The sequence below is a fragment of the Geospiza fortis genome, unplaced genomic scaffold (genome assembly GCF_000277835.1).
Source record: "Geospiza fortis unplaced genomic scaffold, GeoFor_1.0 scaffold162, whole genome shotgun sequence".
Lineage (NCBI taxonomy): Eukaryota > Metazoa > Chordata > Aves > Passeriformes > Thraupidae > Geospiza > Geospiza fortis.
This window is the reverse complement of record NW_005054316.1, coordinates 6,528,787-6,547,683: the sequence shown is the minus strand read 5'-3', so window position 1 is coordinate 6,547,683 and position 18,897 is coordinate 6,528,787. Positions and strand designations below refer to the sequence as shown.

The 18,897-nt window shown below is 36.1% G+C and overlaps 1 protein-coding gene across 5 annotated transcripts in view; it reads left to right on the top strand.

Annotated features, from left to right (window-relative positions):
* The window catches only part of ZDHHC14 (zinc finger DHHC-type containing 14), a 96,200-nt gene that overhangs the window by 53,345 nt on the left and 23,958 nt on the right, over window positions 1–18,897 (top strand). For 4 of the 5 annotated variants that reach the window (XM_031056269.1, XM_014306664.2, XM_005420112.2 and 1 more), the window contains exon 3: window positions 8,782–8,940. The exons of the other annotated variant lie outside the window; for it this stretch is intronic. In XM_031056269.1, the coding sequence (XP_030912129.1) occupies window positions 8,782–8,940 (159 nt within the window). The remainder of the gene's footprint in view (window positions 1–8,781; window positions 8,941–18,897) is intronic. 5 annotated transcript variants of the gene reach the window in all.

The following is an 18,897-nucleotide window of genomic DNA, read 5'->3' as shown; positions in this document are numbered from 1 at the left end:
CTCTGCAGCTGTAATGTCTGCTGACGTTGCAGTGATTCCTGTGGAAAGATGATTGATCAGTTCTTCACCAAGAAAGTAAACAAAACCCTGGCCTTTTACAGTGATAGTTATTACTGTAAATATTTCTCAGCAAGTGTGGTAGAAATCTCTCTGTGGTACATAAGAATTTTTTTAAGTGTTTTTGACAAGAAAGCTGATATTGCAGAAGATCGACAATTGTGCATTTTTAAAACAGTGTATTCTCAGAATTTAACTGTTAACTGAATTTAATTGTTATTTATACTGCAAAAGAGTCAGAAAAGTCTCTGTGTTAAGATATGGTAAAAATGTCACCTTTTTTTGAGTAAAGCCAGCATAATTAAATTAGAGAGCTAGATTTTAACCATTCTCGCTTAGCAAGAGCATTGTTAACTAAATTCTGTAAGTGGTACTTCTACAGGTACAAATATGCTCAAAAGCTAAAATTTGCCACCTGGATAAGAGAACACAGGATGAGTTTGCAGAGCTGCTTCATAAATAGTGGGTTTGTGAGCTTAGTAAGCTACTTAACCTTACTAAATGCTATTATATCTGCTTTGATATGATAATCAGTGGAAGTTCCATTTTTTTGAAGCAGTTTCAGAGAAATGCTCACTTACGTAATTGAAAAGGCAGGTAACAGGTCTGTGCAAGCACAAGAGAAATATTTGCAGCATCCTTGATGTTTAATACCATAGTGCAGTCCTAGGCTTATTACGATAGAAGTATTAAAACGTTTGCTATTTATCTGAATATGGAAAAGTATAATGAAGCATTCATTTAGCACCTTTTTGTAACCAGTGTTATGGTTTACTTTTACTGATCTCCTTCAAGAAGTTCTTTGCTTAGAATAAGTGCACCTTTAGTGCAAAACACAGGTGCAGATTCCTGTTCAAGGAATTGCTTATTTGCCCTGTGTTCATAGAAACATTGATCTATGTCAGGAAATAAATTATTTCAAATAAGCAACTCACAACAATAATTTTATGTTGTCATCTGTCAGAGTTTTGGCGAAATACAAAACTAAAAATACAAATTGAATATACTAGAGGGGACGGTCAAAATGTTCCTGTGTGCAGCAATTTCAGAACTTGTGTTTACAAATTATAATTCTTTTTATATGCTATTGCATACTTGTTCACAGGTTGAGGCTGCTGAGCTGATCAAAGCCATGGTCTTTTCTTCAGCAGTAGGAAAGGCAGTACTCTTCCAAGGAGGGCCAGTGGAATATTGAAGCGAGGAATTGCAGTAGCAGCAAATGTGGAGTCCCCAAGCATGAGGGCTTATGGCAAGTGTAATAGAGGAACAAGCTAGGTAGCTATAGGAAATCATTCTGCCCTAAAATTGTGATTCTGGATTCAACAATGGAAGTGGAAAGAAACATTTTTGTACTGTTACAGTATGGGTTTTTTATGTGCCCATATCCTAGTGGAGTGGTATCTGTGCAGCAGGAAAAGCTGAATGGCTCCTGCAGTTGAAAAGAAGACTGGATTCTCTAAAACTGTCATGCAGGCTGGATTGCCTTGTAACTTGCTGTACCTTTCAACTTGAAGTGCCTTCTAAAGATAGGGTGCAAGGTTAACAGTAATTTATTTTAGACAAGGAGGTTCTTCAGATAAGTCACCTAAAATTAACACCTTTACCAAATAGTTTCTTTGCTAAAATGTGTTAATGTAACCTGTCCTATCTGTAGCTTTTACTTTATTGAAATCGTTCTTAGATATTTGAGTCTTAACCTGCCCTACTGGTCTCTCTGGGAAGCAGCCTACCAGAAATTATTACAGATGCACTGAGAAACAGTTGTGTCCCAAGACATGGAACTGTGATTTAAGAATGCTATTTTGAAGTTCTCTTGAAATGTATAAAATTTTTTACTTTAGAAAGCATAGAATAGGATGAGCTGATTAGGAAGAATGGTTCTCAATATAAGACCTTTTAAAGAAGCTGACAGTACTTTGTCCTTCCAGGTGACTTTCTGGGAATAGCATGGTCGTATTACAAAAAATGTTTCTACCTAGGCTATCAGCCTTCTTCAGGTGAAGAATGGGGGACTAACAGAGCTGTGATGCTGCTATTTCCACCCCCTGTGTGCTGGAATGGAAAGCAGTTATTTCTTGAGGATTTGCTGTGTTCATAGATAAACAAAAAGTAAAACGTATGGGAAAAAAATTGTCCAAAAAACAAAAGAAACTTCTGTTATTCAAAAATACTATATTTAATGCATAGCATCAAGCTATCCTCATACAGAGGAGGGTTGGGAAGTGTAGTAAGAGGCCATTTTGACTGTATTTGATTGTAGTCAAAAAGATACTAGTGCCAGCAGTGGAGATAGTTCCTAAAGGTCAGTATAAAAGGATGGCACAAGCATATTGGGAAAGGCAAAGGAAAATAAAGTCAGTTACAATCAGCAAGGAGCACTAGAGGACAACAGGACAGATTCTGTTAGAGGTGAGAGGAAGAAAGAAAAGCTGAAGGCATGCTGTGTAATTGGGAAATGAGAAATAGCAGAGGACAATCTGTAGGATTCAACACTGCTTTGATCTCAGAAGATAACTTGTATGCTTCTTGATAGCTGATAGAAAGAGAAGAAAGAAAGTAGTAGTAGTTTCAAAGTCTGCTAATCCACTACCCTGTGTCTTTATTGGTTTATCTAGTGTTCTGCTTTAATAGAAATCTGTCTATTCTATCACTAGAAACTGTTCTCTGTCTGGAAAGACATGGTGCATGATCAAATTATAAGAATTGTGACTGTCAAAGGGTTGGGGCTTGTGGCTATTTAAGTCTCAAAATAGCAACAAAGAATTTCAAGAGAAAATTGAGTGTAACCGATCTGATATCCTTCACTGAAAGAGTAACTGTCTTGGGGGGAAAGCAGAAGATCTGCTTAATTTTTCGCTCTAATTAGGTTCTTGATGATGTCTTGCATAGGATTCTTTCTATATAAGTTTAGGAAATAAGTTCTAGATGTAATTGCCACAAAGTCAGTAAGTACCTTTTCAAAAAGACACTCTAGCAGCAAATGCTAAGTGCTCAAATAGGGCCTTTCAGAGACTGATTGTGGGCTCATGAGGAATATGCTTAACTCTAAAGTTGGAGAAATTTGCAATCACTGGGTTTGATTTTTTTAAAATGTATTTTAAATAGTTTGAGCAACATTAGGGAAAAACCACAAAATGCATGAATACAAGTGGAAATCAAATACTAATGGAAAGGGGTCTAAGTGGTGAATAGTGCAGGAAGAGGAGACTTGAGTATTATTTCCAAACAGATTGGGTTTGCACTGTGATACGACAAAAAGGAGGAATTGTTTTTGGGGCATGTTAGAAGAAGAGTGGTTACATGAACCAGAAGAAGTTCTGGGACATTCTGGGATACCCAGTGGTGATGAGGGCTCATTTCACTGTCTGGTTTTCTACAACATATATAAAAACTCAAGAGGAAGGCAGCTAAACAGAGAAGTCTGGAAAGCAGGACTTGTAAGAATATTTAACACATACATGTATTTGGCCTAAGAGAGAAGCAGCAAAAGTCTTAAAATACTCTAGTTTGCTGGGGTTTTCATATAACATAATAGAACAACAGCAACTAGATGTATGAGGCTTATATAATGTAAAAATCACTGAGGGTAACTTTATTTACTATAAAAGTGCTATAATTTCACTGAAATGCAGCAGCATTTTTTTTCTTTCTTTAAATGCAACATTAAATGTACTGATGTGGTATTTCTACTTCAGTTATAACTTCCATTAAAATCAAAGTAATTTTTCCAGGGGTACCCTAGCTGTAATTACATTATTGTCATGATGCATGTAAGCATGGCTTCTGCAATCACACACAAGATTATACTGAGAGGGGCTTTTTCTTCTGTGGAAACACAAATACTAAGAGCAGCCTTATTTTGAAGCCGCTTTCCAGTACATGTCTTTCTTGGAGTTAAGTCAGTGTTAAGTCACTTCAAGTGGAAAAATTGTGAACTTCTGAATATGAAGGCTTAGAAGGATAATCCAATCTAGGAGAATGGGTTTTGTAAGCAAGAAAGCATTTGTCCAGTTGATATACACAAGTTTAACAATTCTTCCACAATATCAATCTTGTTTGCATTGGATAGGTGATGCAGATAATTGAAGAGATCGTCATGGTAATTTATCCTTCCAGCCTTAAAATGCTTTGGATTTTTCTTCAGGCTGTCATAAGTTATGTGTATCTTCCTCATTTAATCTGTACAATTAGCTCAGGCCAGTTCACAGGGCAGCTTCTGCTCTCTTGCTTTTGTGTTTTCCAAGCCCTGAACTCAACGTGTGAGCTACACTGGCACACTATCTCTGCAAATTGGCTGTCTAATTTATGCTGATGCTCAAGACCACATTTGAGACTCCTTCAGAATTCCTTGCCTATCTTTCATTTTGAAATGCACAATTGGATTTCATTATAGCCTTATAAAATTAAATCTGTGCCACAGCACAGGCGTTTCGTAGAACTGACCATGGCCTGAACAAATACATACCATTTGTGGTTTGCACATTTTGCTTTCTTTACAAAAGTGGGATACCAGCTTCCCAGACTTATAGTTGTACCTGGTACTTCACCCTTAAACAACATTCTTAAAATAAACATAGTGAAATTACTTTGTGTGTCAGGTAAGTCTTAGAAAGCTCTTCCTGTCTATGCTTCTTTCCCTCAGCAAATCACTAAATATTACATTTCTTTCTGGGAGTGAGCATACTATTCGCATGAAATTGTAGGCTTCAAGGAGATCATGAAACTCTACTTTTAAGAAAATAATACATTATTGCAGAAAAATCTAAGGCAGCAAGTGCTTAAAGTCAGGAGCAATATGTGTTCTGTATCTCTTGATGGCTATCAGATGAAAAACTGTGAAGAATGTAGTTAGCAGCTGCTGGTTTCATTCTAAACCAGGTTGCCAGTATTGTTTTGAGTAGTATTGTCCCTGAGATTACTGTGTTGAAACAAGAGCATTTTATTAAAGTTCTCTTCACTCCAATAAGTAAATTATTCTTTTGTCTTGTACCCCACTGTTGTTAAACAGGTACCTTAAATTTGAACAGTTAAACACATAGGAAGACATTTCTTAGAGATTTGCATTGTTGGCTGGCTTTGTTTTGTTTTGGTTAGAATTTTTTTCTATTATTTTTAAGATTCTTTTCATTACCTTTTCATTTAGTCTTCAGGAAACATTAGATTTGTTTTAGTTTACTGACTTCTCAAATAATTTTGTTTGAAGATTGAAATTGTGTCCTTTTGAAGTTGTCAACAAATGTTGCATGCTATGGTTATGAAGCCTGTATAGAGACAATGTAGGGCTGCCTTCTAGAGGCTGTTTGTCTCAAGTTCTTAGGAACATTGGTCAAAAAATCCAACTCTTGATTGAGCAGGAGAGTCCTACTGATATGTATCCAAACTTGCAGCTTCTGCCTTTCATCAGCATCACTTATTTGTTTGTAGCATAATAAATTGAGAAATCTAGGTGGAGTTTGTTGTCCCATTAGAAGGTTGCTAGGTTGTGCTCCATTAAATACTTGGAGTATCTTTCTTAGAGCAGTTCAGGTTTCCTGGTCCTGTAAGGACATGAATTGCATGCATGGGGTTTTTGTAATTATCGTAATAAAAATGCTGGAGCCCCATCTAGTGCATGAACAGTTAACCCTTCCAGAGAAGTTCCAAAATGTGTCAGAACAGAAAGGATGGATGGCAATCCCATTAGTGGGTAAATTTTAGCCTTTTTTTGAAAGAACTTGCATTACTATATCAGTAATAGGTTGGATGAGTGAAAAGTAGCTGTAATCAAACACAGTTTATTTTGGGGAAGGTGGTTCCATAAAGGTTAATCTTTCTGTTCCTCAAAGAGATCTCATATATTGAAGATTTAACTGTGTTAGACCCCAAGTATGAGCAGTTGAATTGAAGGCAAACTACAGTCTGAAAATTCACAGTGAAACCAGGACATATTTAGCACGTTTAGGTTAGATAAATTGTATTAAATCCAAGCACATTTGACCTTGCTCTGCGGCTTGTTTCCAGGAAAAAGCTGTTAGTAAACAGAAAGACTGGAACATTCAGGTTTGATTATGCAATTTAGGATTTTGAGAAAAATTCTCAGTCCCTGGAAAATCAGCAAGAGTGTTTATACTTATTTCATTTGCATGAGCTTTCACCCTTGGATTTCAAGATTAATTTGCCCTGGAGAGCTAGGATTTGCTGTCTCTGTGAACTTCCCTGTAAATGTTTGGGGGGAAATCCTCTTAAAAGACTGGTGTAAATAAAATGGGCTGGACAGTAGTCTCACTTCTCCACCAGAGAAGACAGAAGTTGCCTTTGAGATTCTGCCATAGCCCATCTAAAATTATTGTGCTGCACTTTATGAGCTTCTTGAAAGGAGGGGAAATACTGAGTTTAGTCAATGTGCCTTTTACAAAATAAATGTTTATCTAGGAAAAAGAGCATTTTCCCTGTAAACAATTCCCCTTGACTGGTTCAAGTAATTTTCTTTCAATTATTATGTACATACTCCAGAATAATAAGATTTTATAAAAGAAAAAAATCTGAAATATTACTGTTATGTTAGGAAATTCAATACATCTGTATTTCTAGCATACAAAGCTACACCTAGATGAAATTCAGGCTTTAGTAGTATTTTTTTATAATTATGCACCTAAATTTTGAGTATCAAATGAAAATATTTGGGTTTTTTATGAACATGCCATGCCAGCATGTGTTAAATGCTTTATTCAATAAAATAAATTTGTAGGGCTAATGACCTATATTTATGTTCACAGTTTAAGTCTTGTCTTGACCAAAATATGGTCAGAAATGGGTCTCACATTGTGTTTTGTAATGCCCAAAGATTTCTAGAAGGACTGTGACTATTACAAGCCGATTGGTTATAATGTCACCAGAAGCTTTCTTAATGTAATATGAATTAGAAAAAATTCTTCCCCGTCTTCTGGATTTAGGTAACATCCATGTGTCTCTAAAGCTTTAAATAATAGAAGCACAGTTGTGCTGTGTCTTCCAAAGAACATCTTTTCAGCTTATACACTGGTAGCGTTACTTAATCAGAAATATTTGTCAAGTAGTATTGGCCTTGAGGTCAAAATCAGTATAACTGAGATTTATGGGAACCACACAATAATCCATGCTTCCATGTGCAGGTTGTAGGACCTGGCCAAGCATCACAAGCACATTGCAGGAGTTGTTTTGTATGCAACACAAGTGAATGTCTTTACCTCATCAGTCTGTAGGAGGCTGCTTCTATGCTGCTCATTTTTAGTATTCTCCACTTCATTCTCATAATGGATGTTTAGGAGCTTTATGCCTAGATGGAATCTCAGCTATTGCTCCCTTCATTTCATCCTCTTCTCCATTAGAGTTTTCTGAAGTGTGGTTATTTTAATGGTCAAGTTTACAGTGGTGTCTCACAAAGACTTTTATTTATTGATGCGTATTTATGGATCATGTTTATGTGTGAGCACTTTGCAGATGAGAGCTCCTTAAATTGGATTTGCTGCCCAATCAGCATGTTGTATAATTGCACCTTTGTTAGCACAGCTGTGCTATTGCCAGTTTGGATGCCTTGCTAGGTGGAAGACTTTCTTGTTGCCCTTTTGGAAAATACATAATTTGTAGGCTGTGTAATTGGCAGAAATCGAAAATGTGGGTGATATTTCTAAATATTTTGAGCTCAAATAAAGTCATAGATCTTTTAATAACAAGCCACACATGAAAGCGGGACAACTTAAGATGCAGTTGTTCAAGTGACTTGACTGTGACTTTGAAATCTATTTTCATTCATATATTGGAAAAATATTTTATTTTACTTTCCTATTGTCTTAGCTGATCTGTTTTCCAAGTGTAATAAATTTAGGGGTTTCTTTTCCACTTCTCTGGTTTGATTTGATTGTGATTATACACGAACAGATGCCTGTTAGAAAAAGGCACCATTTTTACATGTTGAAGTTTCAGAGTAAAGCTCACCTTGGGCAAAATTGAACTTTATTAGCCTAATCAGTCCTTTAGATGCTGTAAAAATTATTGATAATATCCTAAAATAAAATAAAGGGAAGCTTAGAAACAAAACCCAAAACTCTATTACTTGTATCAAACAAGGTAGTTGGACACCGGTTTTGTGCAACAAACGTCAAGCTGTGTAGAAGTAACACTGAGAGTTGGGTGTTCAGACTTCTAAACAGCAAAAGCTGTAAGATACTTTTGTGAATGTGCTCTGTTGTATCACAGCTTGCAAGAGATCTCAACATTCACCAGGCTCAGATGACAGAGCTGCTGTTGCTTAAGTAAATGTGCAGATTCTCTTCTAGACTGTAGAATTCCTGCACCATTTCTAGGGAGAGTTTTTGTTGTTACAGGAACTCTGAAAAAATTAGGAAGATTCTAAAGGTAACTTCCAAGTTTTGCTGTCCTACACCAGTAGTTATAGTTGTCTTTAATATGTTATCTAAGAGCTATTAGGGGGTATGAAACTGTAAGAATTTTGGGATCAAGGTCATTGTCAGCATTTGGGAATTGGGTTTGGATGGTTTCTCTGATTCAGATTGATTGGCTTTGAATGCTATTTGTAATGAAATGTCTCTTTGCTGCTTATTACTCAAGAATTAGATGGAGAAAAATTGTTTCTTTTAAATGTCTAAATACAAATTTGAAATTTGCTATAGATTGCCATCGAGGACAGTTTTCTGCATGCATCATCACTCATGTGCAACATTTCATGTCTTGTATTTTCATGCTTAGATATAGCAAATGGCTGCAGTTCAGGAGGATATCGACCCCCTCCCAGAACAAAAGAAGTGATCATCAATGGACAGACAGTGAAACTAAAATATTGTTTTACTTGCAAGATTTTCCGCCCACCTCGTGCCTCACATTGCAGCCTTTGTGATAACTGCGTAGGTGAGTAAAAGAAAGATGCAGCATATGTTCTGTTGAGTAGCTTATATCTTGTAATGAATACTTTCCATAGGAGACAGAAAAAAACCAGTTAGTGACAAGATTAGTCATGAGGTGACTTGCTCTATTCATCTTCCTTTCCTACAAGATCTGTTAAATGTTAAGAATTTTAGAGGAGATAGAAAAGGAGACTTGGCCTAACAGATGTTGCTAGTCTAAGACGACTTTCCTAACCTGCCCTAATGACAAAGAACACACCCAACCTGAATAAGGCCACGTATAATGTTTGATGACCTTTCCAAGCTTTTTGGGAGTCTCAGAATTGCTTTTTTTCACCAAACTAAATTGAGGGCAAGGAGCTTCTTCTCCAGTTCATTAGTAACTAACTGTAAGGCATGGTTCAAATGGTTAGGGCTGTGTGACCAAAATACACCCTGTAGGTGATTCTTACCTTTGAGCAGTTTTATGACTGGATGTACTTATGTCAGAATCCATAAGAAATTACTGGGCAAACATGCTCTTTTGAGACTAAGTACATGTTGTCAGGACCCAAGCATATTTTATAATTATGGGGTTGGTTTTTTTCTCTCTGAATATCTTGTCCTTTTTCATTACTGTTTTCTATGGAGGTTAGAAAAGGTGATTAAGATATGCTTGGATTTAAAAGCAAACAAAAAAAGCCCTACCAATCAAATCTGAGTGGTTTCCAGTTAATTAGATCACATTTGCAGTTTAGTGCAGTTGATTAGCACACTGTTGAGTCTGGATCTTATGCATTCAAGAAAATAATGTAGAAAGATGTCTCCAGCTGAGATGTAATTGCAGCATTCAGCAGTGATATTTTTAGATATAAAGCGGACATTGGAAGAATTAGAGTTTTATGTTTAGATGATACTGGCTTAGGGAATGCACTTACATCAGACTGAAAAGCTTATTAGCCTTTTGGCCCTATAGAATTGATTGGTATCTGTAGGTGGTTCCTTCAATAAATAAATTTTTCTGATGTTGTAAAATTTTGTAAGTGTTGCGAAAGCTATTGAGCTTGCTTTTATTGAGCAAGTAGGGATGTTTATGAAATGCAGTTGTTACATTTTTTAGAAAAATATTTTAACAAATGTGTAACTTTAATACTAAAGTGTTGTGATACTGCTCAGCAAACTGGATAATATGTAAATACAGTTGTTGTCTAGTGTGATAAATAAAAGTTGAAAAGCTGTTGTCTTTACCAAGATAGCAAAAATAAGAGCAACTTCACCTGTACAACCTGAAGCCTATTTTAAAATAATGGTTTGTTTTGAAGGATTTTCCAATAGGTTATTCTGTAATCTGTGTCCTTTTCATACCACATCTGGAAAACCTATTCTGTAAAACATTAAAATAGTGATGGCAGGGAAACAACTTACACAGTCTTCTGATCATGTCTGTGATGAAAAAACAGATGTGAATTATTATGAATATTTATCAAAAGAGTGAGCAAATTACTTGTATAACTGAGATGTCTTTTCTGCTCGTAAGATAGGTATGATCACTGTAATTTCCTCTTGCACATTTTTAAATTTGGAGTTATTTGTTTTAAAGTAATTGAATGAATTTCCTGTGGTTTTTCTCCTCAGTGTTTATAACGGGAATTACAATAAATTGACTTTTTCAGAGTGCACTGTATAGTAGCTTTGTTTCCTGATTAGATACAGGTGTTGATCATATAAATATTTGGGTGTACTGAATGCAAAAAGTGGGATCTACAAGCACCTGCAATTAATTTTCTATTAAAAATAGGTGTCAAGAAAATTGGATGGTCGTGTGTCTGTGGAAATGTAACAATCTGAGAGTGTACACTTAATCAGTGTGTTATGCAGTTTACCACCACTTCCAAGTTAGTATTGTCTATATGATGATGCTTTTATTTCAGTTCTGAATAAATCTTCTAATAGCAATGAGTATTCTTGTGCCACCATTTGTTAGTTCCTTACTGATTTAAAACCTATGCACAAGTAGTCCTACTTCACCTGCATATGGATATTTAAGTAATTTATGCTATTTAAACATAACATACGATATTTAAGCAGCTCACCACTAGTATGACCATGCATTCCTTTTTGCCACATAGTTTCCAAAGATTTTGCTGCAATTACAAACCAGCTACAGAGACTCAGGTACAGGAAGGGAGTCTGTCCTCAAACCAGCACTGCTCAGAAAAAACAGTGTGTTACTTTACCTAAAGATGTCTTATGATACTTGGCAAATGAATGCAGTGTGAAAGAGAGGTTCTTTCACTCTGAGTTTTCTATTAATGTTTTTATTGTGTAAGGAATCTATGGCAGCATTTAAAATATGGAAGTGCATACAAAAACTTACTCTTTATTTCTGTCTAATTGTTTAGTAAGCATACCTGTTACTTGACCTTGTTTGATTTTTGTTTCATCACTGTTTTTTATAAATGTCTGTGTGGTATTTGTAGATAAAAATAACAACAAATAGCTTAAAACAAGAAAAAGAAGAAAAGAGCTAATTTGAGTTCTAGCCATGGTAATAATTCAGACTCCTTTAACTCTACAGTATTTTCCTAGTAGTGTCTAGAAAAATCTCTAGTTTCATACAAATGTTGTTTGTTTCATTTATGTAATACCTTAAAAAATTTGGTTGAATAAGTGTTCCCTGAAGCAGATACCTTGGGTGTATTCCTGATTTGCTTTCTTTACTGCCTCTGTGAATGTCAGTTGGAAGCTAGCCCTTCAAGGGTTTTGTGTACCATTATGTTGCTCAAGAATTACAAATGAGTTAAACATAATATGCATCTGAAAACAAGAGATAAAGACTTCAGGATAAAAGTAAGCAAACCAGACATAAATTCTGAGCTCAAGGTAGTTATTGCTGTGTCTTGACAAGAGGTTTTGATGGCACTGGGTAATGCTAGAAAGAAGGCAGTGGTTGGACTTGCCTCTGAAATGAACTAATGGAGGCTCTTGAATTTATTTTTGGTCATTGGAACATCGACCATGTAATATCCTTTTGTTTTATTGGGTTTTAATAAATAATTTTTGTTTTGTTTAATTTGATTTCTATGATGAAAGCTGAACAAGAAGCCGGTGGCTATATCAAAACAATATGGGGAATTAATTTCCAAAGGACATGTAACACAGACAGTGTAAGACAGTGAGAATTACCAGTGTGTTCTGGGGACAAGCGTTTCCCTGCAGTTGCTCTAGATACCTCCATCTTCCTGGTTGAAGAACACCAGTTACTTCAAAAGCAGGCTGAGAGGTGACATTGTAACAGTTTGGATTGTCTGACACAGACAATGTTTCTGAGAACAATTTTCTCAGGACTTTGTAGTCCTTTATTATCAATGTGTATGTCAGGACTTTGGTCTGCTTGGTTTTAATTCTATTCTGTAGCACTCTTTCTTCATTATCTCATTATTTCCTTTCTTGCCATCACTTCCTTTTCATGGCCTTTGCTTATTTCCTTCCTTACATTTCCTGCAGTGAATAGAGTACAATTTTCACTTCATTTTGAACCTGTAAAACCTTAGCTCCAGTTGTCTTGAAATTACCCTTTTGCTGAACAGTTAAAAGCAAAAATTTGGCTGCTGTGACCATTCTTTTCTTTTTTCTTCTCTTATGTATTTTTCCCAGTTTTTACAGGTGAGAAATGGCTTGGACTCTTTTTGTTTGAGTGCCCCAAAAAGGTAGAACAAGAAGCTGCCAAATGGAGTACACACGAGCACTCTCAGAAGTGATGTATTATTTATGATTGTGCCATTTGTGAAATTAGATGTACTTTGGGAATTCAGGGAGCATGGCATGTGTGTCAGAGTTTCTAAATCCTAAGCCAATGGACTGCAAAATATGTCAGTCTCTTTAAGAAAGAAAATTGTATTATAGGTTACTTAGGAGAGCTTGTGGCTTATGCATTGGTCTGTGTATGAAAAAATGCAGAGATAATCAGAACATCTGACTGAGTAAATGATGTTGTAAACCTCAAGGTGTCAGAGTAAAAATTGAGGAGAGAAATTACCAGTTAAAAAAATTAGAAACCTAAGAAAATGAACACATATTTACATTCAGTGCAGTCACAATTTGCAGAATGGTTAAAAAACCCAAATTCCAATAAAAAACAGCAGAGAAAGTGTGTAAAAAAACGTGTTTTTCTGTAGAAAAGAGAAAAATTAATCTGTCAACTTTGTGGATGCTGTTGCTTGGTAAGGATAAAATCCCTTCCTCCACAGTTGGGTGTGTGTCAGGCACTTCTGGGGGTATGCCAAGGTGTATGTACTCAAATGGGTATGTAAAGAGAGATTGTGAAGCAATGAGGTCCTTCCTTCACTGTGCACTCTTTGTACCTCTCAAAGAGCAGCCATTCTAAACTGCTGCTGCCTTTGAAAATGTCACCATTAATGTACATGCAGCCAGAGGAGTTTGTAATTAGTAAATATTTATTATTGGTGGGTGCAGTGAAGTGATCTATGTGACAATACAGTTTAATTACTATGAGCTATCCTAGGGCAATGGCTGGATGTTTTCCTAGAAAATCAATTTCTATTTTTATTTTGAAAATTAAGCATGTTTATTTTCTTTTTGTGAATAGCAATAGTCTGCTAAAGTTGATTAGCATGCAAAAAGTTGTTATTGCAACTTACTTTCTTAAAACCCCACCCAAATAGCATAGCCATCTGGAACAGTTTAAACAGTCATGAAAGTGAAATACGTTAACAGCCCTTGCGTTTGTTTTTCTGATTGATTTTTGTTGTAGATACCCATGCACATTATTAACTTTGTTCATTGATAGAGGCCCATCTTTCCTGGTATCACATTGCTGTTTCAGTTTTTTCAGTTTACATCACCTGGTAGAGGTGAGTCCAGAATGTAGTTTGAAGTAAACTTTTGGTATTTCCCAACATGAGGGCCAGAAGATGCTTTCTTTCTGTTTTTTATGGGGTGTTTTCATTTGGAATCAGTGTATGAAAGTGCTGAAGCTTGGTGATTTAAAGGATCCATTGTGCATTGTCGATAACAGATGTTCTAAAATAACATCAGTGTGCCTATAAATGTAATTTGCAATTGATCTTTTGTTATTCACTGCTTTTTTCATTTGAATTTCTTAGATTTCATTCCACAAAAGTAGCAGCAAAGGTATTGTCAGGGGAATGACTGTCAGACAGGTGAATGGTGTGTTAATTAAATTGATCCAAGTATTTGATTGCTGTTGCCAGTTGATGGCAAATCCTATCAGTGTGGGTGGTTTTTGAAATATTATTTAAAAAATAATTTTCTTAATAGTGGTGATTTCAGTCGGTGAAACTGAACATCGGAGCTGAGGATAGTTGTTATGAATATGCTATGATTATTGGATATAATTTTTTTTGTTATGTTAAATTATCATATATTTTGAACTTACTGCAAAGGACTTAATGTAATGATTATATTTGCTTTTGTGCCTGTGTGCATCACTTTCAGCAGTTGGGATTGGCCTGCTGTATCTTAGAAGAAAATAAATTCTTTTGTAATAAAACGTATTTCTTATATGGATTTCTAAAAACCTCATTTGTTTTCCTAAACATTTCAAGAGCAATCAAATTCTGAAGGCACTATTTGTTGTACAAAATGTCAAGCCAAGAAGCCTGAATGGATGTGATCATATCATGACATCACAGTCCTTCAAAAAGCTTTAATTGTCACCATTATAAATACATGCAAATGTGTCAGTCGCTACATAATTACTCAGTGTGAGTCCTTGACAATGAACACTGTAGTCCTGTGTTGTACTATTGCTACTATCAAAGTAATTTTGAGTAATCCTGACCCAGTTGGTTGAGTTGTCATGTGACTTCTTACTGATGCAGGATTTGCATAGTGGCCTCTTGACTCTTTCCAATCATGGGATACCATGTTTGCATGTTTTAAATAAAGATGGTAACATTCAGGGATACCTTAGGTTTGTGCCTTTGTCCTACAATCCTTTACTTGCGCAGGATGGAAAAATTACCAAGAGAATTCTAACTTTTGCTCACAGGAATCTCCTGTTAACATGACCTAGATATTTTTCCACCTGTCGACTTCTTGTCTTTGAGTCCTACCTTCACATTGAGCTTTAGAAAATGTGTGCTGGTGTGCAGTGATCCCGTTGAGCAAAGAAAAAAGGAAACAGTTAATAAATACTGCAAACTGAAGGGACAAGCTGGCCTACAAATGTTCCGTTTAAAAATGCTTTTGCGTTCCTTGTAAATTATTAGGCTTTCATTAAATGTTTTGAAAAGGGAAGGAAAGCATTTGGGTCATTTTGTGCACGGTTTCCTGGAGTGTAGTGAATGAAAAATGGAAGCAGAACATTTAAGTATTTAGGAGTCTACATGCTGTGCTGTGGAAAAGTACAGATTTGACTCTTTGGTTCTGAGCAGCAAGGAGCGTGCTTTGGTGTGGCTCCTGAAGGAAATGCTGCATGTGTAAGGCCATTGCTCAGTAAAATGGGAAATGTTCTCAGTTTGGTTTTTATTTGAGATATCCAACAGTTAATGTTTCTTATTCAAGTTTTAAATATAAATGTTTCAGGGAAGGTAAAAAATGGGAGATGTATGAAATAGAGTGTTTTTCTGTCACCCAGTTAGCATAGATTATTAGGTGAGTGTTCATCAGACCACTTGGGTGAGTGTTAATGAGAACACTGAGTCCTGCTGACAGCTTGCTGCTTCCAAAGGGATTTGAATGTCCTCCTCTTTATTTCTTCCTTATTTCCATGATTCTCTTGTTTGTGCCTATTCACAGACCGTTTGGTAACACAGCCATTGGTAAATCAGTTTTTCCCACTCATCAGTGAGTAAAATAATTCGGTTTTTTCTTTCCTGGTAGTCCAGGGAACTGACTTGATTCATCATCAGCTTAGAAGGAAGAAAGTGGGATGAAGTGTCAGGAAAGGCAGCATTTGACCATCTCTTTCACCGCTACTATGGTTTTGGATTGGCTCAGTTATCTTGTGAAGCCTTGTCCTTTGGATTGAGTTATGGGGGTGGTGGCTAACCTCAGAAGTTATTATTTAAATTCAAAGATGCTGATCACTTGGGAAAGAGGAGTGAAATACTCTTTGTTAATGTTACTGACAGTAAACAGTTACAGAAATTTCAGTTCCTGAAATCTCTTACCTCTTTGGTTTTCTGTGACTTGTACAGCAGCATTTATAGTCTGTTTACTCATCTCCTCTTTTAACTGATGCTTTACCTTATAAACTCTTCACACATTTTTTCAGTCTTTTTAAAATTTTCTTCAGGTTTTGATCTCAGACCCTGAAAATGTAATCAAAACTGGATTTCTCCTGCAGTTGTGATAAGTGTTAACCTGTAGTAAGGTTGGTGTCACAGCTAGGCTGAATTAACACTTAGCTGCTTCTGAAGGTGTTATTTTATTCCTTCTCTGGCAGTGTGTTCTCAGTGCTTCACTTGGGCCCACTTTGGTGTTTTTCTGATGAGGCGATCTGAGGAGATAGGCAAAAGAAGGCCATGGTTTTAGGTTCATCTGGCTCTGTCAACCTGCTCCCTGCAGGGTAAAATGAGCACCACGCTTGGCCTAAGAATGGAGAGCCATGAACATACAGGCAAAAAACTTCACAGAGCTGCTGAAATGGTAGAAACTGGGCCATCTGTTCTATCACTTGTTCTTGATTAGGTAGATGCAAGATACAGCTGTAACATCAAGAAGGCAAATATCTTGCTGCTTTTGTTTGAACTGGGGTGTAGGAGGATGATATATCACAATGTTTCTACCCATAGAGTGCTTCAGCTTTCTTCTTCCCTCATTATGAGTTCTAATATGCTTATACTAACAAGAGTTTATATTACCAATGTTTTAATTGTCTGTTTGCCTGAAATATTTTTACATTGACCTTGCCACAAATGTCTGTTTGAATACAGTAGTATGTTAACTAACCAGAACTGTATTCATGACCTCTTAACAGTCTGTTCTTCACAAGAAATTGCATTTCTATTTGCTCTGCATTTAAAGTTCATGAGGGCTGGAATTCCAGTTTTTCTCAGCATCAGTAGTTTTCATTTCTCAATGAAGTTGTCTTAATTTTGCTGCCAACTTTGTCCAAGTAGAGATGTCAGAGCTTCCTTTACAAAATCATTGGTTGTTCAGTTGTCAGGCATCTGGAATGCTGGAGGTGAACCTTAAGACACTGTGTTACTTCTTCATTAATACTTACTATTAGGTTGTGTGTTCTTCTAAGGAAGAAGAAACAGCTCCAGATTTAATAGATTTTATATTTCTTAACAGCATTAGAAGTTTCTGCTTAGCATTTGCCTCTTCATTTTGCCAGGGTTGGCAATTTTTTCCTGCATTAATAACTAAGCAGAGCAGCTCACAAGCTGTAAGACTGTTATCTTTAAATTGCATTTACATATTTGTGTTCTGCTGAGTAGAATGTCTTGCCTTTTAATATACTGTTTTGTGGCACATGTCACATGCCTTTCTATTTTCTGACTGAGAAAAAGAGACCAAATTTATTTATCATAAGATTCATGTAAACCTTTTAATATGCCTCTTTTTTCATTAGAGTTGATTCCAGTTTAATACTGTAGTAGTGGTTTTTGCATCCAGCCTTTTTGGTCCATTCCTCTTTTGTAAATATCTTAGGTAGTTACTTAACTTCACAATAATTAGTAAGGTATTTATTGAGATAGCAGAGCTTTTCAGTTCACCAGGAAAGTTTGAAGACGGAAATTCAGGAAGAGTGACAAATAGGTTAAAAACCCCAAGTCAGTCCTCGGTAAGGAGTGTGTGTATGTATAGGAACAGGAGTTTATAGATGGAGGGGTTGTGGTTTTTCTCTACATTTATCTGAATCCATCAAATAGATGTCTGCATATATCTAAATGTTATTTCATGGCTAGAAACAGCTTTATGTCTGTCTCTATTTTATAATTCATTTCCCTACTGTGTCAGCATAGAGGAGAATGAATCCATGTACATGGAATTCATCTTCCAAGACACATAATGTATTTTTTTAGCAGTAGGTTACAAAAATACCCTAGGATTCTGCTTTTTAAAATGGCTCTGTTGCTGTGTTTCTTCGTGGTGTTGTTTGCTTGTGAATTGTATGTATGAATGAATTTAAATGAAGTAGAGTGTTTATCAGAATATGAGGGCTCATTCAGAAGTACAGGTTTAAAGAGAAGTGCTTTTAAAATGCAATATCAATTTATTTTGGGAATACAACTGTAATGCACTGAGAAAAGGTAGTATCACCTACCAAGAGTGTTTAGTACTTGGCATTCTTAGCAGTAGTCCCTCAATCACAGTATTATGAAGCCTTATCCTAAGAAAGTTCCGTAACTTCACCTTGAATAGCCCTGTTGGAATTTGAAACAGATTTATGGCAGAAACATGTGGTCCAAACAGCTGTCACACAAAACCATTTTTTAAAAAGCCCCTGAAAGTCTGGTAGACTCAGAAATCTGTTGTGCATGTTGTTTTGACTTTTTTAAAATGAAGATAATACTAAATATATCCTTCAAGAAAAACCTCTAATCTAGGCCTTTAACATAAATCCACAACTAAAATAAGCTGATATACTTGGTCAAATGTGCCTTTCTAACACAGGGCTTAAAGGACTTTGTATTTATAGCTTGCCTTTCCTGTGGAATTGCAAATAGTTTGATAGTACGTTGGTGGAGGCATAAAAATCACAGAAAACAAACCAGGATTTGGACAAGGATCAGAGAGTGAAAGAAAGAGTCAGCATGAATGCATCTGTCTTATGGTTTTGGATTTGATTAAAAAAACCTTAAATTTTGTCAGCGTAATCTCTCCAAAGTAAAGTTAGGAAATGCAAGTTTGTTTCCTGGCAATAGGTCTGTTTCATTACCCAGCATACTGGACGTGCAGGGTGGCTCCAGGCTGCCTGGGGAGAAGCAGAGTAAGCCATTTCCTCTGCTGCTTTCCAGCACTGAGGCATTTCCCCCATGTTGGG